Raw genomic sequence first — 23802 nt, forward strand, 5'->3', positions numbered from 1 at the left:
ATTACCTCTTAGCATCAGACCATTTTAGAGAAGATTATTAAAGCTGTGATCTCAGCACAGAAGAAACAACTTTTGGAGCAAATTGCTACAGCATCAAATTAATAATAAAAAACAAATCGTAGGTTTTGGTTTTAGAGTTAAAGTAGAAGGAAAAGCTAAAATAAAGTTTAAAACCTTGACTCCCTACTGCTGATAAACATCATTGACACATATCAGACAAATCAAGTGACTGCCACAAAGAAGTGAAAAAAAAAGGGTGTCTACACTGTGATTTCTTGCAAGCGGTATGTAACATTTTTATAAACAGCAGAAAGGCATGGCTTTTGCCAGCACTCGTCTGGGGCAAGTGCTTGGAGCCCTGAACAAGGGCTGGTTATCAAGCAGCTGTCCCCTTACCTGCTACATAGTCACTTTGCTGTGGGGAAAGAAGGCTGGAGCCCTGTCTGATCTCGTAGCTATGTACCTAAGAACATGGGACAAAGTAGTACATGTACTTTGTCCCCTTAAGGACAGAAAATTAAGACAGAGTTCTTGAATAACACGTAGGCTGTATTTGATAACTAGCTGAGTTGCAAGGTGTTACAGAACTGATAATGCAGTGATAAGCCAGGTCTGTACTCTGGTCTATGAAAAGTTGAACAATGGATACGATGTGAAAGGTCCTATTATGAAAACAAAATTTTACCCTTAGAATAAGGATTAAAGTGTATGCCTTGCTAAACTTTGTTTTTTTTTTGCCACATTTTTATTGTTGTCTGTGTCCTAACTGGGGAGGAAACCGTAGAAAACTTGTCTATTTTTACTGGTGGCCATAGTCATCAAGAAGGAGGAATGTGAGGGGAATTCCAATTTTAGTCTTCCAATGGGGACGCCTGTTCATGGAACAACTGTCTAAATCTCATCATACACATTTCAATCTGACCATACCATACTATACACAGTCAAATTCAGAGCTAATGTGTAATACAACAGCATACCCAAATTATTAAACGATCAATTTGTGTCCAGTCAGGCAGCCCTTGCACTACACACTTCTTTTTACATCTAAAGGAGATTGTACAATCAGACTGCAATGCTTACAGCTCACCACATGTTACATCTACCAACAAGAAGGTAGTACAAGGGCCTGCCTGACTGGATACATGCAGAACGAAATTCCGCTAACTTGACACTTTCTGTGTCTGAGAAGGAAAATTCGCCTCGTACACAAGACAGAAAAAAGAAAAAGATAATAATTGCATGAAAGAGGTTGTAACCCTTGCCTACTCTATCCAAAAATACAAAATAAAGGTTTTGGCTATATATCAACCTTAAGATAGTCAATGACAGGTAGATGTCTGACTGAGAGCAAATGTTAATAAGACAGCCTCATTATAAATTTACATAGTTAGTCAAGTTGAAAAAAGACACGTTTTATCTAGTTTAACCCTTCCTTGTTCACACCGTCAATCCCCATACCAACGTCATCAAAATGGGAATGAAGCAAGCACAAAATGAAGTCTATACTAATTTCTGCACATGCAGCAGTGAATAATCTGCAAGTGATTACAGGGATGTGATAACAAGGGTTTATAATGATCCAGTAAGTTGCCCTCATAGACTTTGACACACTTCCATTCATCACAAATAATTCTGCCAATAGTACTCCGTTTCAAATATACCTTGATCTGACTAATTTCAGAATGATAAAACAAAACATCTGTTTTGAATAAAAAATATATTTATTACAAGAAAATAGTTAAAAAAAATAAACTAAACTATACTAAAAAAAGAACGTACATAGTTGTGTTCTCATCCCTAGGTGGCTTTTCTATCTTTGGCCAGTCCAATTGTGGAAAGGCACTTATAGACATCCGCCCATACCTATAATAAGTTATTTGTCACACACAAAAGTGGGCAGAAAAATACTGTATCTCTATTTCTCTCAAGTACTAATCGGTTTATAATGCCACATCCTCAAACATCAAGGCTGTGCTATTAGGTTACATGATTATAACCTTTTATTATCTAGGGTACTACAGGCAATGTTATCTCTGGGGGGATTGAATATCCTAATCTAGTGCTTTATTTTCGGTCTATGTTTTGTGCTGACTCTTTCTGGGAATTACTAATTAATTAAGTACCAGACTCTGATGTTGGTTTCTCTTCAAAGTCAGCCATAGACTCATTGGCTGGGTAGCGGTTTATTCCCCTCTGTTTCCTCTATATATGAGGATTGAACTACATTTTGAAAGATTTCTAGTATTTTTGGCCATGCAACATACCGCTATTGTACGCCATGCGGCACATCGCCATCATTATCTGGGCTTTTGGGAGTGCATGTAAGTGGACTCACTGGGTACAGCATGTCGCAATGAATGATGATGTCTGTTATTTAAAATGTATTATTGTGCTTTTCCTTCTAGGATAGGCCAATGCTCTTTGCTGACAAGATATTGAGGTCCTGAGGAAGCAGTTTTTTTTGTGAAACATGTTGGCCTCTAGCAATATTTAGCAAAGAAATATTGTTGCAGCCTTGACTGTATGGCCTGTATCATCCAATTAGGCACCTATTTCATGATTGTTTTTTAAACTATTTTTTGTAATAAATATAATTTGTATTCAATTTTGTCTCATTGTCCTTCTCTGGTACCAGTAAAGTCTGCAAAGTTCTAATTTTATTTTTTGATTACAATAATTATGGATGAGGTACCCAAATATAGCCTATCTTAGTATTACTTCTACTACTTGCTCATCGGTTGGTTTATACATTGCCTAACGATAATCTGAAAGTGCTCTCAACCCACAAAACATTGTAAATAAATAGAATTAATGAATGTTGATCTATAAGAGATCTTACCTCTGCAATTTCTATACAGTATGAGCACTCAAGGTCAATAAGTGATTTCTCCACAAGGTTTGAAAGGAACTTATTCATAGTATCGTGTCCAACATCTTCCAAATTGTAGTAGCTAAAAGAAACAAACATGAAAATCATTATAACAAATGTTTGCTACAGTAACTCAAGCCATAGAACTTGACGTGATATTAAAAACTGGTTCTGCACATTGTTTCTAGTTTTTGTTCAGTTAATAAATTGTTGAGGACTTGTGCAGATTACTCACCAACTTGGTTTGATTCCTGCAAATCTACCATGGGCCACATGGCCAAAAATGTACTTATCTGGCAAACCAGATGAATGCATTCATTACAGATATGTTTCACTAAATACATAAAGGGTGCGCTTAAGCTAATTGAATGTACTGCTATAAGAGAAGTTAGATTTTTCTTTTTTTTTTTGGAATTATACTTACCTAGTTGGATGCAGCATTGGTCCGAAGCTGCGTCTGTCCCACGCTGGAAAGACTACAACACATCAGCTGCAATGGCTGATGGCAGTTATAGTTCTCCCATTCACAGAAGACTGTGAATGAATGATGGGACCGGGTGGGCGGAGCACTGAGCAGCGCAGTTTTGAAAATAATTGTGACAGCAGATGCGAGGAGAAGATCCCTGGCCCACTGTCACAACGGTGGACTCCAGGGAGAAGGGGTAGGGAGGTTGCGGGGGGCGTGGATCAGCGGAGTCTGCTCATTCAGTAACAAGTTACATGTGACACCCTGGATATGGGTGTAACATGTAGTATGTTGTGAAACGTGAACTAATCCTTTAATGGGAGAGTGAAATGGGTTTATATAGCATAGGTTTGAAATCAGTTTCAGGTGCTTCTGAGATTATTCAGAATTAATTCATAGACAGATACATTTAACCTACAGCTGACCTCCTTCTGACCTGCTTCAAATAGATGTTGCATTCCCATTGACTTAGAATAAAAACCCGCTTGAGGTGAACAAAAACCCATCAGCATAGGCCCTAAAGCGACTATTAAATAGGCATGAGATGGTCCTTAATTTAAAACAATATTAACCATTATGAATTAACATTTTTCATGCCAAACTAGTGGGTAAGAGTGACAGAATAAGGCTTCATTTTATCAAGGTGGTTGGTTAGCATCCTAAACAACAGTGATTAAACTGATAATAAGGGCTTTTAAAAAAAAAAAAAAAAAAAAAAAAAGAACAAACATGTTATACTTGCCTGCTCTGTGTAGTGGTTTTGCACAGAAAAGCCCCGATCCTCCTCTTTGTGGGTCCTTTGCCGACGCTCCTGGCCCCTCCATCCTGCCGATTGCCCCCACAGCAGGCAGCTTGCTATGGAGGCACCCAAGCAGGCTCGCGCCTGATGCTGGTTTAGCCAATGAGGAGGGAGAGTCCCCGGAGATCTGAGGCTCTCGTGCACATCACTGGATAGTGATGGGGCTCAGGTAACTATTAGGGTGGGGGCTGCTGTACAGAGAACGTTTTCTACCTTCGTGCATAGAATGAAGCTATAAAACCTTGAGCCTTTAGAACCACTTTAAGGATTTTATGACATGCTTTTTATTCACTGGACTGTGGGATCAAACATTCTGGAGCTTTCCCTTTCTGCAATTAGACTGAGTGCATGCATGATCTGGCTGCTGAAACATATGTATCATTTTGATATCTTCAGGTTCTTTGTTGCCTGAGAGGCCTGTTGTTTGACTGCATACTTTGACTACAAATGCTGATTGCTATGCTTCTAATCTTTGTTCCTCTAAACTTTGCCTTAGTTTCCCCCAAAAAAGATAAAAAAGCAACCAATTCCTTGCAGTTTTACTATACAGCAACACATCTTTTCCTAGACAGTTGTCATTGCAGCAAACGTCTGCTACAGATATCATATTGGCTGAGCAACTTATAATATATATTCCTCCAAATTACACCTTTGCCACATTAATCACTATATGAAATTTAGGTTTCAGAAGGGCTTTTTTTCAGATAGAATTTAGTTCCGGCACCTACAGGCTAAATGTATGTAATGGTAAGAGGTGCTGGGGTGTGCTGGGGGATCTATTAATGCTGGCTGCTGGGGGAAACTCGTTTTGTGGGTGGGTCTCGTGTTGCTGGGGAAGTCTATTGTTGCTAGAGTGGGTCAATTGTTGTTGGGGGGGTCAATTGTTGTTGGGGGATCTACTGTTCAGGGAGGGGTCTACTGTTGCTGGCTGCTGGGAGATGTATTATGCAGAGGGGAACTATTGTTATTTGCTATATGGGATCTATTTTACTGCATTTCTTGTTATTGTTAACAAATTCCATATATGTTACTTGGCAGCACAAAATGCAACTTGGTTCTGGATTTTTAAAAAGGGGCGATACTGGTAGTGGGTGGAACCAAGAGACGGTATTTCGAGGAGTTTAGAGGGCGAAGACAAAAGGTAATTCGGAAGTGGAGAGTACCTGCACCTATTCTCTGAGAAAAAAAGCCCTGGGTTTCAGGAACATTTTATAACAAGTATGTACTCTAACAGCCTGTTTTGTAAGGTCTCTACTAAAGTGGATGTAAACTCCATTCATGAAGTTTGATCTGGGCACATATATTTGTAGTGTTTATTTATCTCTCTTCAAAGCCCTAATTCCTGTGTCTTTCTGCTGCTCTGTTCCTCTGCTATCAACATGATAACTTCTGACAAGTACTCCGGCACAGGAGATAAAAGCAGCTGGAAATTTGTGCCGTGTGGGTATATAGAGATAGATTAGCAGAGAGCTGGTTTATTCACAGCACAGCTCTGCATGTTTCTTCCTTTGTCTGCTTATGTGGAGGGGGTGTGGCTTTTATTCCAATCAGCTGTCACACAGAGTATGCCAAGACTCCACACCCAGTGCTGGAACAGGGAGAAGAAGTTCTAACACAATGTTCACTTTCTAAACAGTGTAGAAAGCTGAAGACAGCCGACAAATAAAATGTATGTAGGGGAATTTGTTTAATATCTGTGTACATTCTGAGAATGTTTACTTCACTGGGTATGTGTGAGGGTTTACATCGACTTTAAGCTGGCTGTACACTATTATTTTTTGCTTTAAGAATGTTCATTTGATTTTTTAATCACTAGGTTCAAACTGTTATTCGTTTTTAACTGCAGTGGCAAGAAAATTTGAAGAAGCAGGCTGGAAGCAGGAGACCGCTCTGGAAAACAACAGCTTTGGATTACCTAAATGAAGCTGTGGCAAACAGCTAGAACTGGCTGATCCAGAAAACAAACCACAAAATCCTTGTGATGCACAGGTGCAGAACCCCAGGAGTTGAACACAATGCCCCTTTTGAGATGAAGGATGTGACTTGTTTGGAAAACCGAAATTAAACCTTCAATATTTTTTCACTTAGATTATGGGGGGGTTGTTGTACTTAAGGTAATAAACCCAAAAACAAAAATGCAATATAGTGAAGCTTACCGATTTTGCTGTGATGTCCACATTTGTTTTAATTTTTTAGGTTTAGATAGAGCAGGGGAAAGGTTTGTATTATTGTCCTACCTGGGATACTATCCCTATCATCCTAATGGGACAGAAATTAGGTCACCGGACCTAGACCTGAAAGTGTAGCCCAAGTTTATACCCAACACCTAATCTTGTTCCTAAACACAAAGCTAACTTAGATAACTCTACTATTGTAATATTGTAATGTATAGCAATATAGTATCTGGAACAGTGTACATTAAAGAAAGTTACATAAAGATGACGCTCACCCCAGAAACAAAACACAAATATGAAATCCAAGTCTACTACTTGTATGCACAACCTTTATATGCTATAGTTCCTGTTCCCACAAAATATGCTTTAATTACTATACCACAAGTGACAGTCTAACAGACACGTACAACACTCATGCACAATAATTTTTTAAAAATACGAAACCGATCCATTATATGCTTTTCAGTCTAGCTTAAAAAAAAAAAAAAGAATGTAATAAAATAGCCAGCAACTTTGGAGATAAGGGACACTGTGGTAAGACGTATTGGTAGTCAGTGGCTGTCTGGAACAATAACTCCCCATCAACTTGTAGTGAGTTGCTGTCTGGAGTAATAATCCCCACCCTCACACAAGCACTGGTGATCTGTAACCAGCAATCAGATATCATTGAGCGTTTTAGAGCCTTTCTCTGCTGCGGTACCCTCTGTACCCTCCCCCCCTTTCCCAAAACAAAATATTCCTAGCAGTCTAGTGTGGAAAGCTTTCCTAATATTTCCTTGTGTCCTAGTGTGGATTCTTTAAAAAAAAAAAAAAAGAAAGACCCACCTCCTACCTGTCGTGCAGATCATGTAGCTCTTTCTTCAGTGACAACAAACGCCATCACCGTGGTATCAGTGAAGGCTCTACACATTTACAGAGCACTGTGAGAACCTGGAACTCCTCTCCTCCCTCTAATACCAGAAGTTTCTTCTTAAGGAGCACAAATAAAAATAATCCTTCTACTTCATATTAGAATGGCATTTTAGTCTGGTTCCTTGTTAAGTTTCCACTGTTCTATTGAAAAAAATGTTTTCTGGCAAAAGAATGAGTGTATAATTTTAGCTAAAGTATGACCACTATGCCTAGATGCATTGAATCATCCAGTCATTATTTTGTCCTTGCTGTAAACAGACAGCCTACCATTTTATCACCACGTTATTTCATTTAATTCACATTGAAACCCAGCTTTACAATAATTGACTTGTCAGAAGCTTTAATTTATGAAGCTGAGCTCTGCCAGCCTTCTCGATATTGGTCTCAAGCAGCATACAAGCAGGGTTGAATATTTACAATGCTGTTAACAGGTGCTGAGTTGTTTAATGACTCTAATAGCCAGAAGCGTACTGAGAAAGCCAGCGGGATCACAATTACAGGCTGTTTGAACACAACAATTACTTGTCCCCTGAGAGGTGTGAAAGTCAAAGGCAGTTTTATACTAACAGAATCTAGCACATGGGCTAGACAGTCAAACTTCTATTAGTATTCTAAGGGGGGAAATAACAAGCCCCTCTGTACCATAAAAAATTACACAAGTATATAAATGTAAACAGCCTAAAACGCAGCAGAGAATGAATTTAATTTTGCTGTCCGTAGCATAAGGACGGAACGCTACAAACTTCTAAGAGAATATTAAAAGTGATGATTGGTTAATATTTATGTTCTTCATAGAAAATCCCTCATTACAACCAACAAAGTCTAAAAATAAACCTTACAGAACTGATGAGCTTATGTATTGACAACATCATTATAAAGGACTCTAGGGCAATTCTTCATCCTTGAAAAAGGCATAGACGATATTGTCATATTTGTTAAGGACACAATTAGAAGTAATTTAAATACATAAAAAGTTTATAATTTTGACAGTTGCATGACCTGGTATAATTGTTGCAATAAATTCTGAAGAAATAAAAGTTAATTGTGTCAGTGTTTTTTTTTTTTTTTTTTTAGCTGTTACTGAACATGCAATTAGTTTCCTCGAACAGCTTTCCCATTTAATGTTAGGAGTCAACATTTTGGAGCAAAGAGTAAACATCTTTGTGTACCAAGCTCATAACACTGATAAAAATGGGCTAACACTATAGTGCATGCTTAGCCAAACTGGCACGTGATACGTAATGGAATGAATGAAAAAAGAATTGGAATTATGCTCATTTATCTGACCTCCACCTAAATCCAGAACTATGCTGAAATAAACCCTGGCTAATTCAAAATTAAGCTAATTATAAATTTCATCTTAAGAGGTTGTCTTCACATACCATTAAACTTAGAGATATAGACAGCGGAGATTATAAGCAAATCTAGACTTTTTCTGTAAAAGTCAATATTAGCTCTGCCCCCACCTACTGGGTAATTAAGTGTTCAATTACAGGTAAATAGTTATGGGATTTGGTGAGTGAATTACAGGAAAATGTATAATCTGAGTTCAGCTATTAAAAACTCTAGATCTAATGATCATTTTGACATGTGGGGTCAAAAGGTCTGCATGTGTATCTTTAAATCATATGCTCAGTTTGAATACGGATGGTTTATGACAGGTCTACTTTGAGTTTGATTTAGTTGCAATTCTTTCTTAAAAGTATGTTTATTTGAGGCTTTATGGGGTACAGTTTTTTTTAAAAAAATTAGCAAGTAAAAGGTTCTCCCTAATGACCCTATTTTAGTAACGCTAGATTGAAATCTTAAGCACGTATTGGAGACTAGAAAACAGGTTTACAGTTAAATTATAATCTTAAAAGTTGGCGGCGACTGTCAGAGGACGTAAGAGAAAATAGAATTTTTGTAAGAACTTACCGTAAAATTATTTTCTCTGAGTCCTCTGACAGTCGCCGCCCACTCATACAGTCTTCGCTACTGGGTATTGGTCTTATCCACAGGAGTAAGACTGTATGAGTGGGCGACGACTGTCAGAGGACGTAAGAGAAAAGCAATTTAAAAGACAGAGGTGTAAACTATCAAGTAAGAAATACAAATACTTGTACCCATTAAGCTATTTAAGAAAAAAGTTTTTTTTTTTTTTCTTTATACAGCATTAAGAGCAGGAAATATCCTAAATGTATACAGATTTCAAGAGTGTAAATTGAAAAAGACTGCCGCTCATGGTAACATATATGTAAATAAGACTGACACATTTATGTAAGTATGAGAACTCTCTAATATGATCTATTTAGTTAACGCACGTAATGCACATAAAACCCAAGATACCACAAAACAAAAAATGCTTGTTTTTAGCCTTTGACCACTTAAATTACTTACAGGGTTTTCTAAAAGTGAACAATTTATTATTTTCTTTTCAAGATCAGTATTAAAATGAAAGAACAGTGTTTCCCGGCACAAAAATAGGAAAATATGTAAAGATATGGCTTTATATAAAAATACGTCATTTTATTAAATATATTGTTTTCCTATTATGTGACTGTTTACTTTCAGCTCAGAGTGAAATGTACAGTCAATATAATGCTTTCTATAAACCTCATTTATGAGATTTTATCTGCCCTTAATTCCTCGTGTCACACATGCCATTGCTTCTTTCTGGAGAAAGGAAAACTAAAGAATGGTTATAACAGTCAGAAACTGAATTACAGTCATTACCAGAGGTAATCATTAGTATGTCATAAAGCAAAAAGATAATGTTTGAACTGCAGTTGTGTGATAACAGAAGTGCATACTAGTTATTTACTTGATAAAGGTGGACTGCTGTAAGGTTCTGGCACTCTCAGTGCCTCCTATCACATTTATTCCGGGTGATTTCCATCTACCTAGACAGAAGAAACACATATAGGTGTGTTTCCCTTTAAGGCTGAAGCTGTCATCACCCAGCGCCGGACTAGATGGCTATTTAGGGCGTCGGTTCTCACTCACATGTGTTCGTTCAAACACCAGTACCTGGATACTAATCTTGCTTGAAGCTTCCATGCTTGCAAGTTCTCCTCGCTGGCGAACCTCGCTGCGCTGATCCCTGCATCCTGCTACTGGATCATCCGCATCTCCTGAGCGATCCTTCGGCTATCGCTATTAGTGCTAAGTACCCCACAGGGGAAATCTCTATAGACTTGTACTAGGCTTACACTATTTAGCTCTGCATAGCAAGGACTGTCTTTTACATCTGCATAACTAGATTGCTAGCTCTTGAGGCTACTGCTTCTATTTCCTGCACTGGGTTGATCTCTCCTGTATGCACCTGCTACTCTGTCATCTGTTATCATACATGATCGCTAACCCTTCCTGCATCCATCTGCACTGTCTCACCTCAAGTGTCTGTCACCTACCACTTCCACTCAAACCTATCCCTAAGACCTTTATCATTGTCTTCCCACATGTATATAAAGTCACACTAGGAACCAGCTTAATTACTGTGTGTATTTACTGGCTGAAATAAGACCTTCCATACATGATGAGTCATTGAGGTTGGGATTGGTATCTCAGCATATCTCCTACATGACTACTGACGTGGAACTACTTCTGCAGCTGAAAATCCACACCTTATAAGAAACGCAAGGAGCGTTACAGATTGAACGAACCTAAAAAATGGATTCAGCAGAAGTAGCCACTCAGGTGACACAATTAAAACAGCAGGTATCTGCGTTAATACACGCACTTGCTGAATTGAAAAACGACAATCAGGCTCTGTCGCAGCAGGTAATTAGACTGACACAACTTACCTCTGCACAGTCTCCTGAACCCACGATAAATCCCCCTTTGGTATTTACAGGCGATCGCAAAAAATTTCGCGAATTTAAAAACGCATGTGAGTTACTTTTTTTGCTAAAACCTCGTACCTACCTTACTGATCACATTAAGGTTTGTACTATTATTTCTTACCTATCAGGCGATCCTCGAGCCTGGGCAGATTCTCTTTTTGAAAAAAACGACCAGCTTCTCAACTCCTATGCCTTGTTCCTGGCAGAGCTCACTAGCCTATATGATGACCCCAATAGGCAGAGTACTGCCGATCTTCAGTTAAGATCCTTGAAACAAGGAAAAAGGCCTGTAGAAGACTTTGTCGCAGAATTCAAGAGATGGACCCTTGATTCAGGATGGAATGATGCATCTCTGAAAACCCAATTTAGGCTTGGCCTATCAGAAGCCGTCAAGGACGAGCTCGCCCGAGCAGAGATGCCAAAAACCCTGGATACATTGATACAACTCAGTATCACCATAGATAGAAGACTACGAGAAAGGAAGTCTGAAAAAATGGAAATGCCATTATCCAGTTCTTCTCAGAATTCAGCTATTGACCCCACTCCTAAACCCGCTCCAGGTAACCACAGACCCTGGCTACCTAAGGAAAAAAGGAGACCTAGTAGATATGGTGATCCTGCCTGGTCATGGTCCGAGCCTGCCTCAAACAGTCGACCTTGTCACTCTGACACATCCCATTTGGACCCTGATCCTACAGAGATGGATGAGGAGCCTATGGAGATTGGTGCCATACATACTAGGTTGTCCTCACAAGAAAAGAGAGATCACAGGAGAATCTGTGGCCTTTGTTTTTATTGTGGTGAAGGGGGACATTTCATTACATTCTGCCCAACCAGACCCCATAGGCCTAAGGCTCTCCCAATGGAGGCCAGGCGAATCCGAAGGGTCTTCCCTGAAAAACAGCCTGGAAATTATCAAGGCTGTTGCCAGCCCTGTCCCTGTTCTATATCAGTGAAGGACACCCAGAAATTAACAAATATTGGAATAGATATTCCTTCAACTCCAGTGAACTTTATACCACGTTCAAAAAACCCTCCTGTACCACCTCCTGAGGATACTCCTATTTTTGCAAGCACATTTCTGGCTTCCGATGAAAATACAGAGATTCTTGCAGCTGACTGCGTACGTGCTTCTAATGGCACGGTGGTATGTAGGAAGGATCTGAGGATGTTTGAAGAAGCATTGGTTGCTAGGTCTACTAGGATTACTTCGGATGGTTATGCGTCCGATTCTAGTGAGGGGTCCATGTAGCAGACACCCTAACAACAAGTGATCCGATTCTCATCGGTTACCAACCTGATCCGATTTTTATATCGGCAACAAGGGATCCGATTCTCATCGGCTACCAACCTGATCCGATTTTCATATCGGCAACAAGGGATCCGATTCTCAAGATCAGTTACCAACCTGATTCGATTCTCATATCGGCAACCATTTTTTTTTTTTTCCCGATTTTCATATCGGAGACCAGTCTTATCCGATTCTCGTATCGGCAACCAGTATTATCCGATTCTCATATCGGCAACCAATTTTTTTTTCTTCCCGATTTTCATATCGGCAACCAGTCTTATCCGATTCTCGCATCGGAGACCAGTCTCATTCCGATTCTCATATCGGCAACAAAAAAAAAAAAAAAAAGAGAACTTTTTTTTTTTTTTTCCTTCCGATTTTCGCATCGGCAACCAGTCTCATGTGATTCTTATATCAACAACCAGCCTTAGAGGCCTTCCGGAGCCGGCCTTACGGGGGGGGGGGGTAATGTAAGGTTCTGGCACTCTCAGTGCCTCCTATCACATTTATTCCGGGTGATTTCCATCTACCTAGACAGAAGAAACACATATAGGTGTGTTTCCCTTTAAGGCTGAAGCTGTCATCACCCAGCGCCGGACTAGATGGCTATTTAGGGCGTCGGTTCTCACTCACATGTGTTCGTTCAAACACCAGTACCTGGATACTAATCTTGCTTGAAGCTTCCATGCTTGCAAGCTCTCCTCGCTGACGAACCTCGCTGCGCTGATCCCTGCATCCTGCTACTGGATCATCCGCATCTCCTGAGCGATCCTTCGGCTATCGCTATTAGTGCTAAGTACCCCACAGGGGAAATCTCTATAGACTTGTACTAGGCTTACACTATTTAGCTCTGCATAGCAAGGACTGTCTTTTACATCTGCATAACTAGATTGCTAGCTCTTGAGGCTACTGCTACTATTTCCTGCACTGGGTTGATCTCTCCTGTATGCACCTGCTACTCTGTCATCTGTTATCATACATGATCGCTAACCCTTCCTGCATCCATCTGCACTGTCTCACCTCAAGTGTCTGTCACCTACCACTTCCACTCAAACCTATCCCTAAGACCTTTATCATTGTCTTACCACATGTATATAAAGTCACACTAGGAACCAGCTTAATTACTGTGTGTATTTACTGGCTGAAATAAGACCTTCCATACATGATGAGTCATTGAGGTTGGGATTGGTATCTCAGCATATCTCCTACATGACTACTGACGTGGAACTACTTCTGCACCTTATAAGAAACGCAAGGAGCGTTACAACTGCGCCCCACCGATACGTTGCCATTTATTAGCCTATGTTAGAAAATTCCTCCTGCCTGTAAGTTCTGCTGAGTGCACCTGTTGCCTGCTTCATTGCCACACTCTTAACACGTTTTACTCTGTCCACCAGAGCTTATTCATGGGTAAGCTCTGGTTGGTGGAGTGAAACATGTTGGTTGCGTGGCCTGGCACGGGTCCAGGATGAGGCTGCCATTTACTATCACACAGCAGGTCTTGACTTGGTATGCAGCTCTTGGGACACCTATTCACTCTCTACTGTTGCCTGCTTCATATTTTTCTTACTTTCAGTATGGGCCAATATCCCTACAAATATGTGCGGCCGTTCACCTCTACACTATTAGGTATTTAGTAATGTATCTTTTTATCTCTACTGACAGTCCTGAATTATTGCACCTCCACCAATTTTTTAAAGATGTTCTGTGTTAATATGAAATAACTTGCCACATACCAATACCAAAAGGTCAGATACGTCACTGCTATAGATCAGGGCAATGGCAGCACTTGCATTTCCTATCCCTGGATCTGTATTTAGAATGTTCCTATCCTGGGCAGACCTGAATTATGTTTTATTTTTCATGAAATATCTACACCTTGTGTCATGTGATTACTTAGTAAAGAAACATTTCTACAATAAACGGTTTAGTCGCCTTAGTCTGAGGTCCAGAGCACTCTGGAGCAGAATTTTATCAAGGATGTCTCTGTACATTGCTGCATTCATCTTTCCCTCAATCCTGACTAGTATTCCAGTTCCTGCAGATGAAAAACACCCCAACAGCATGATGGTGCCACCACCATGCTTCCCTGTAGGGATGGTATTGGCAAGGGGATGAGTGGGGCCGGGTTTCCTCCAGACATGGTGCTTACCATTCAGGCCAAAGAGTTCAATCTTTGTTTCATCAGACAATTTTGTTTCTCATGGTCTGAGAGTCCTTCACGTGCCCTTTGGCAAACTCCAGGCGGGCTGTCATGTGCCGTTTACTAAGGAGTAGCTTCCGTCTGGCCATTCTACCATACAGGCCTGTTTGGTGGAGTGCTGCAGAGATGGTTGTTCTTCTGGAAGGTTCTCCTCTCTCCACAGAGAAATGCTGGAGGTCATCAGAGTGACCATCGGGTTCTTGGTCACCTCCCTGACTAAGGCCTGACTAAAGCCCTTCTCCCACGCTGAGTTTGGCCAGGCAGCCTGCTCTAGGAAGAGTCTAGGAAGAGTCCTGTTGGTTCCAAATTTCCATTTATGGATGATGGAGGCCACTGTGCTCATTGGGACCTTTAATGCTGCAGAAATTTCATTACCCTTTCCCAGATCTGTGCCTCGATACAATCCTGTCTCTGAGGTCTACAGATAATTCCTTGGACTTTATGGCTTGGTTTCTGCTCTGACATGCACTGTTAACTGTGGGACCTTATATAGAAAGGTGTGTGTCTTTACAAATTATGTCCAATTAACTGAATTTACCACAGGTAGACTTCAATCAAGTTGTAGAAATATCTCAGGTGATCAGTGGAAATAGGATGCACCTGAGCTCAATTTTGAGTGTCATGGCAAAGGCTGTGAATACTTACGTACATGTGATTTTTCCAGTTTTTATTTTTAATAAATTTGCAAAGATTTCAAACAAATTTTTCTCACGTTGTCATTATTGGGTATTGTTTGTAGAATTTTGAAGAAAATAATGAACTGTATCCATTTTGGAATAAGGCTATAACACAACAAAATTTGAAAAAAGTAAAGTGCTGTAAATACTTTCCAGATGCACTGTAAGAAAAACTGTCAGCTAAAATTGTAGTATGCCCTATACATTTGTGATCAGTACAGAAATGCACCCTTACTTTGGTGAGTGGTGAGAAAAACTGCTTTAGATTAGTGGTTAGGTGAAAAAGGACCCCTTCTACATTGATGGGTGATGGAGAAGGAACCCCTTAAGTCAGATACACATTAGAAGATTTATTTCCGTCAACCCAGTGGGCTTAACAAAAAAAAACAAAAAAAAGAGATTGCCATGCTAACATAAGCAATGTTAGTTAGGCGATCTCCCCCACAGTGCCTTTGTTTTCAGACAGGGCTGCCAGCGCTGCTTTTCCAGCATGCCTGTTCGGCAGAAGTCAGTCATTGGACCTACTTCTGTAAAACAGACAGCAGAATACATGGGCTGAAAGTCCCTGAATAAGAGTCCTTTCACACGAGTGGTCCGCTTGACAGACTCCACTTTGCTCACGGGAAATCGACCCGCTGACCCCGGTTAGCAGGCAGATGACAGGTCCGTCTCTGCTCACTGTTCTGAGAAGGACCTGTCAGAGTTCCAGTCTCCTCTATGGGGAGATTGGATGAAAACGGACCGCCTGTTCATTTTCATCCGATCTGATCCTCCAGACAGATGGAAAATAGGGTCCCCATCTGTCTGGATTTGGCAGACAGATCACATAGCTGACATCCGCTGCTCCATGGGGGTCAATGGAGGGTCTGATCAGGTCGGCCTGAAAAAACTGACAGGCGGACCTGATTGGAAAGCCAGTGTGAAAGGGCCCTAAGGCTTTACATTGGTAGCCAATGGTTGACTTGCCCTGTTAAATTGCCAGTTAAAGGAAGAAGGTTAGTAAGAGAAGGATCTCCTTGCACTGATGGTCAGTGGAAAGTATGTTGCATTTGTGGTTAGCTTAGTCCCTCTTACACTGAAGGTCAGCAGGAAAAGTGCCCCACCTATTCTAGTGGTAAGAATACCCCCCCCCCCATTATAAACAGTAAAAAAAAAAATCACTGCTGTGAGCTGTTACTTACCTAAAAGAGGAGAGGGGAGACTTCACTAGTCCCACGCTGCTGGTCTTGCTGAGTGATTTCAGCCTGGGAATTATGCAAGCACCATCAGCCATGAGATCAGTCAACAAATGCTTACTGCTTCAGAAACTCCTAGCAACCTTTAAAGGAACCCTGGCCCCTTTCACATGGGCGATCCGATCCGCCTGTCAGTTTTTCAGGTGGACCTGATCGGATGCTACATGCATCCCTATGGGGCAGCGGGTTTTAGCGGAGACATCTCTGCTGACACCCGCTGCTATCCGATCCTGTCCATGAAATCCGGACGCATAGAAACCCTATTTTCCATCCGTCTGGAGGATTGGATCGGATGAGAATGGACAGGAGGTCTGTTCTCATCCGATCTCCCCATAGAGGACAGCGGGGATCAGACAGCTCCGTCTCTGCACACAGCGGGGATTATCGGATCAATCCCCCGTTGAGTAGAATGGACTCTGTCAGGTGGTGCGCCCCTGTGAAAGAGGCCTTAGTAACAGTAAATTAGAATTGAATTACTTGATGTGAACACAGATCTGATTTAAAGCGAACCTGTGCTTTGCCAAAGCAAGGCAACAAGTTTACTTAGCTGATACTCACCTCGATATTGCTACCTCACCGTTTAGGTGCTTTAAAGAAAAAAAAAAAAAAGTACCCTGAGAGTATGATTCACTCCTCTTGCACCCACATGACAATATCAGTGCTTAGTAAATGGTTGTGGAGGCACCCAGAGACATAAAATAGGGGTGAAGAGAGATACAACAGCAAATGTATAAAAGAAAATAAATAAAGATGTAGACGCAAACTGAATTACATTAGATTTGCTGCAGTATTGTGTATCACAAACACTTGTCAGTTTTTACTTTTTAATAAAACACTCCTATTTTCCTATTCTTTGTTGCATCTTGGTGCTGCTGGTCCCCTGTATCTCTTTCACAGCCATTTCATGTCTACATGCATGAACTCCAACAAAGACTGCATGTTGATTTTCAGGTTAGGTTTCCTGATGGTGGCAACAGTGGTCATGGTTGCATTATATGTGTTAGAACAGCCATTTGTCCCCATCTGACAACGTTTAACAGGAAGTGTCTAAACAAGTACTTACATAGTGGGCTCATTGTGCTTTTTTAAAGAAAGCTGAAGGTTTAAAAACATTGAACGTGACTTTTGAAATGACATTAACATGATAAAGCTTATATGAAATTTTAGTAATTATGTTTAGATAAACTTGAAGTTTATCCACTTGCCGTCCAACCCGCCATAATTTTATAGCGCCAAGTCGGCTCTGTTACGCGGAATGACGTACCTGTACATCGCTTAGTGTAGCAGAAAGTGGGGGCGTGCATATGTGCAGATTGGCTAGATGGGGAGCCAATCAGCGGTTCCGGTGGACGCGATGTCACCTGCAATCGCTCCCCATGAGCCAATGTAAACAAAGCAGACCGCTGTTCTGTTAGAGATGAACACAGGCATCCTGTGTTCCTCCTATTTTGGAACACAGGTCTCTGTGTTCATCCAGTGAGCCCATCCCCCATACAGTTAGAAAGCATCCCCTAGGTACACATTTAACCCTTTGATCTCCCCTGGTGTTAACCCCTTCCCTGCCAGTGTCATTATTACAGTAACAGTGCATATTTGTAGCACTGATTACTGTAGTAATGTCACTGGTCCCCTCAAAAGAGTCAAAAGTGTCAGTTAGGTGTCCGATCTGTCCGCTGCAATGTTGCAGTCCCACTAGAAATCGCTGATCTCCGCCATTACTAGAATAAAAAAAATAAAAATGACACAAATCTATTCCATTATTTGTATATGCAATAACTTTTGCGCAAACCAATCAATATACACTTATCAGGATTTTTTTTTTTACCAAAAATAAGTAGCAGAATACATATTGGTCTAAATTGAAGAAAAAACTTTAACATTTTTTTATTAAAAAAAATATTTTTTTAATTTTTTTTTTATTGGGAATGTTTTATAACAAAGTAAAAAATATTGCTTTTTCTCAGAATTGTCGCTTTTTTTTGTTTATAGCGCAAAAAAATAAAAACCAGAGGTGATCAAATACCGCCAAAAGAAAGCTCTATTTGTGTGAAAAAAAGGACATCAACTTTATTTGGGTACAGCGTCGCACGACCGCAAAATTGTCCGTTAAAGTAACGCAGTTCGGTATCGCAAAAAATGGCCTAGTCATTAAGGGGGTAAAACCTTCTGGTCCTTAAGTGGTTAACACTGCGTTGAGAATTCACTGAAATACACTATACTTTTCCTATAGTGAAAGGCATGTGTGCAAATACGCAGGGAAACAAGTGAACTTTTCCAGGCAAGACAATCATGTGGAGACATAATTTAATCACTGTAGCAAAGCCTTTAGTGTGCCTCATTAGCAGCTTATTCAGCAAGCAGCTCTTTAACATTCCTAAGGATAATGCCACCTGCCAGCAGCCACACCCTCCAAATCAGAAGCTCAATTACTCACTTGAACTAGAGCCTTTAGAATGCATTTCACAGGCAACAGCACACTTTGATTTAATAAAACCGTTAAAACAAATAGGTATACGGGGCATACAGGTTTCACAGAATATTGCATATATCCTTTTATTACAAATACACCTACACCAGATTTGTAACATGTCCGGGACCTTTAACAACCTTTGCGGATGCATGTCGTTACTTTTCTTTAACTCTCATTTATAATATGCATAACATGGAAATTTTCTACCAGAAAGTGGATTTTGTCTCTTGGCTAAATAGAGAAGCAGGTTAACGGTTAAGCCCAGCATACATTATTATCATCCTCCCAGGCAGGTACCCATGTCAGGGGGGGGTCATATACTGACTTTTAATTCCATACAGCTCAACTCTCTGGAGGTCATTCTGATCAGAGTGCTGTCAAAGAACCAAAGGACTTTATTGGTTACCACTCTGAATATGAATACCACTTTCGGGGCTGTATCTCACTGCTACTAATATAACTATTATGACAGCGCAGTCAAAGGCTGGAAGCAAAACAAGGTACTGTTAATTTGCAAATGCCATCTTCTGTCATTCATTAGTGAGTTGAGACAACTTTACCCCTGACCACTCTCCTAAATGCCCACCTTACCCAGGCAAGAGAAGACCTTTCATTCACAAATATTCTCTGCTTTGAATATGCTTCAGCATCTAGAGGGCAGTAGTCATGTAACCTGAACCTGATCTGTAAATGCTGAAAATGTATGTAAAACAACACATTCAGTTTAAAATAAAGACAACACATTTGTGTATTGATATAAAAATGATATAAACACTTTTTTTGCCTTTTTTTATAAGTGATCAAATTCCCTTTGTTCTCATTTGCATAAGAGCACAGGGAGGAGAAAGTGAGGCACACTGAACTTTCCAGTGAATGGCTGTGCAGGGGGTTGTCAAGACAAATCTGATAATTGGAGGAGAGCATACTGAGTTCCCAGCACAGCTAGGGAGCTGACCATGGTGGGTTCTCCTGCTTAGTGTGGTCAGTTTTTTTTTATTAGGAAAGCAAATGGACTGGCAGAAACACCAGGGATTTCACACAAAGGAAGCAATACAAGAGTTCATAAAACCTTTTTCATACAAGTACATGGTACAGCAAGCACATATCAGGAATTTGAAATGTTGGGTTTACGTACTCTTAAAGTCAGAGGAGGTATCACATTTGTTTTTAACAGATTATGATCTACCATTACGTAGAAGGTTTGCTAGCAACAATGTGATGTGTGAATGTAAAAAAAAAAAAAAAAGGAAAAATGTATGACTACCCCCCCACATACAGAAGGTGGCGGACAATGGATGACCACTGGCACCCACTGATCAGCGAGGTCTATGGTATATAAAGAAGATAGAGCTCTGTCCTGTTAGCAGGAATGCACTGTTTTTTTGTGAATAAAGAAACCTGCATATCCCTTGGTTAAAGCACCTTACAGTACACACAAACACAGGTTAGGCAGACATTTAACCCTTTGATTGCCCTAGATTTTTAATCCCTTCCCAGTCAGTTACAGTGTAGATTTTTAGCACTGATCCCTGTATTAGTGTCACTGGTTCCTACAAAGTGTCAGATTGTCCATCACAATATCGCAGTCCCGTTATAAGTTGCTGATCGCCGCCATTACTAGTATGAAAAAAATAAACATTTCAATATACCGTATATACTCGAGTATAAGCCGAGTTTTTCAGCACATTTTTTTGTGCTGAAAACGTCCCCCTAGACTTATACTCGAGTCAAGGAAAAAAAAGTCCGCTCCGACGGGCTTAAGCTTTAAAAATGGCGCCGCCCATCGCATAGAAGTCACCGCGCACGCGCCGCCGCCGCTCGGGAGAGGCCGGGAATAGCCGAAATTATACGAGCGGCGGCGGCGCGTGCGCAATGACGTGTCGGCGCTGGGCGGCGCCATTTTTAAAATGAAGGCACCTCTGGAACAGGTAAGTGAAACCGCTTCACTACCTGCCATTATGCAGGGCTGCGGGCACACTACAAGGGATGCAGTGCTGCGGGCATGGTCCACCTGTACCATGCCCACAGCACTGCATCTCCTGTAGTATGCCCACAACCCCGGGTCCTCTTGTACCATGCCAGTACCCTGCATTCTCCTGTACCATGCCAGTACCCTGCATTCTCCTGCACCATGCCAGTACCCTGCATTCTCCTGTACCATGCCAGTACCCTGCATTCTCCTGCACCATGCCAGTACCCTGCATTCTCCTGCACCATGCCAGTACCCTGCATTCTCCTGTACCATGCCAGTACCCTGCATTCTCCTGTACCATGCCAGTACCCTGCATTCTCCTGAACCATGCCAGTACCTTGCATTCTCCTGCACCATGCCAGTACCCTGCATTCTCCTGCACCATGCCAGTACCCTGCATTCTCCTGCACCATGCCAGTACCCTGCATTCTCCTGTACCATGCCAGTACCCTGCATTCTCCTGTACCATGCCAGTACCCTGAATTCTCCTGCACCATGCCAGTACCTTGCACTCTCCTGTACCATGCCAGTACCCTGCATTCTCCTGTACCATGCCAGTACCCTGCATTCTCCTGTACCATGCCAGTACCCTGCATTCTCCTGCACCATGCCAGTACCCTGCATTTTCCTGCACCATGCCAGTACCCTGCATTCTCCTGCACCATGCCAGTCACCCTGCATTCTCCTGTACCATGCCCGCCGCCCTGCATTCTCACCCTAGGCTTATACTCGAGTCAATGATTTTTCCCATCTGTGCTAAAAGTAGGGGCCTCGGCTTATACTCGGGTCGGCTTATACTCGAGTATATACGGTATATCCCATAGTTTGTAGACCCCATAATTTTTGCACAAACCAATTCATATACGCTTATTGGGATTTTTTTTTAAATAAAAATATGTAGGAGAATACATATTGGCCTAAATTTATGAAGAAATTATATATTTTTTTATTGGATATGTTTTTATAGCAGAAAGTAAAAAATATTGTTTTTTTTCCCTCAAAATTGTTGGACTTTTTTTGTTTGTTTATAGTGCAAAAAATAAAAAAACCCAGTGGTTATCAAATACCAACAAAAGTTAGCTCTATTTTTAAGGACAAAATGATAGAAATTTTGTTTATGTACAGCGTTGCATGACCACACAATTGTCAGTTAAAGAAACGCGGTGCCTACAGCAAAAAATTGCCTGGTCCGGAGGTAAAGTGGTTAATTTTCACAACTTTGCTCTCCTGCTCCTCTTGTAGCCTGATTTTAGTGTGAAAAGTTTGCTCTGCTAGCCATGTGTCTTTTATTAACTCCTGCCTGATTAATTGGCAAGAAGTATAGGGCAAACACAATTTTTCTTTGGATAAAGTATTTTTCTTGGACTAAGTGTTGCACTTTTGTGACTGCACATAGAGGAAGTCTGCAACAAACTACTTGCAAAACACTAAACAGACTGCAGGTGACCTTGTTTCCTAATCTCTTCACTCTAAGGCCCCTTTCACACAAGCGGACTTTTCAGATCCGCCTGTCCGTTTTTCAGGCGGATCTGACCGGATGCCCCATGCATCTCTATGGGGCATCGGATGTCAGCGGAGACATGTCCGCTGACATCCGATCCGTCAAATCTGGACGGATGAAAACCCTATTTGCATCCATCTGGCTTGATCGGATCGGATGAGAACGGACAGGCGGTCCGTTCTCATCTGATTCCCCCATAGAGAAGAATGGGGACCTGACACCCCCGTCTCCGCACACAGCGCGGAGACAGAGCTGCCATCTGCCTGCTCGGCAGGGGATCGGCGGATCGATCCCCCGCTGAGAAAAACGGAGTCCGCCGACGGACTACCGTGTGTAAGGGGCCTAACATTCACTCTCTACTCTCCTTCTGACTATTGTGTCCTCTCCCCTTAAAATGGCTGTAAAGGCTAAAGGCTTTTTTTGTCCTCTTCCACTCCTCCATGACAACATCACAGAGCTGGTGGATGTTAGAGACCTTGCGCTCCTCCACCTTCTGTTTGAGGATTCCCCACAGATGCTCAATGGCTGTGTGCTGAGTGTTTTTGAGGGGACAGCAAATTTACACTGTTATACAAGCTGTACACTCACTACTTTACATTGTAGCAAAGTGTCATTTCTTCAGTGTTGTCACATGAAAAGGTATAATAAAATATTTACATGTCAGAGGTGTACTCACTTTTGTGAGATACTGTACATACAGTGGGGAAAATAATTATTTGATCCCCCTGCCGATTTTGTAAATTTGCCAACTTACAAAGAAATGAAGGGTTTACAATTGTTATCATAAGTGTATCTTAAATTATAAAGACAGAATATCAACAGCAAAAAAAACCCCAGAAAAAACATGATACAAATGTTATAAATTAAGTACATTAAGTAAAAAAGTATTTAGATCCCCTACCAGCCAACAATAATTCTGACTCCCACAGACTGGCTACAGTATGTGCTTATATGGTACACAGATTAGTCCTGTTAAATTAAGAAGGCACTTCTAATGACAACTCATTATGTATATAAAAGACAACTGTGCACAGAATTTCTTTCTTCCATTAAAACCCACCGTCGTGGGTAAACCAAAGAGCTTTCAAAGGACGTCACGAACATGATTCTAGACCTGCACAAGGCTGGAATAGGCTACAAGGCCATCAGCAATAAGCTTGGTGAGAAGGAGACAACTGTTGGAGCGATTTTTCGAAAATGGAAGAAGTACAAAATTACAATCAATCGCCTGGGTCTGGAGTTCTATGCAAGATTTTGCCTCATGGGGTAAGGATGATCATGAGAAAAGTGAGGGATCAGCCCAGAACTACAAGGGAGGAGCTTGTGAATGATCTTAAGGCAGGTGGGACAACACTCAACAAACAAACCATTGGTAACACAATATGCTGCTATGGATTGAAATCCTGCAG

The 23802-nt window shown here is 41.1% G+C and overlaps 1 protein-coding gene across 1 annotated transcript in view; it reads right to left on the reverse strand.

Moving 5' to 3' along the window:
- Window positions 1-23802, reverse strand: part of ASCC3 (activating signal cointegrator 1 complex subunit 3) — a 1118804-nt gene that overhangs the window by 128064 nt on the left and 966938 nt on the right. The window contains exon 34 of the mRNA XM_082251201.1: window positions 2840-2951. Within this exon, the coding sequence (XP_082107327.1) occupies window positions 2840-2951 (112 nt within the window). The remainder of the gene's footprint in view (window positions 1-2839; window positions 2952-23802) is intronic.

Source organism: Pelophylax lessonae (assembly GCF_965119305.1).
Source record: "Pelophylax lessonae genome assembly, chromosome: 3".
In the NCBI taxonomy this organism is placed as follows: Eukaryota; Metazoa; Chordata; class Amphibia; order Anura; family Ranidae; genus Pelophylax; species Pelophylax lessonae.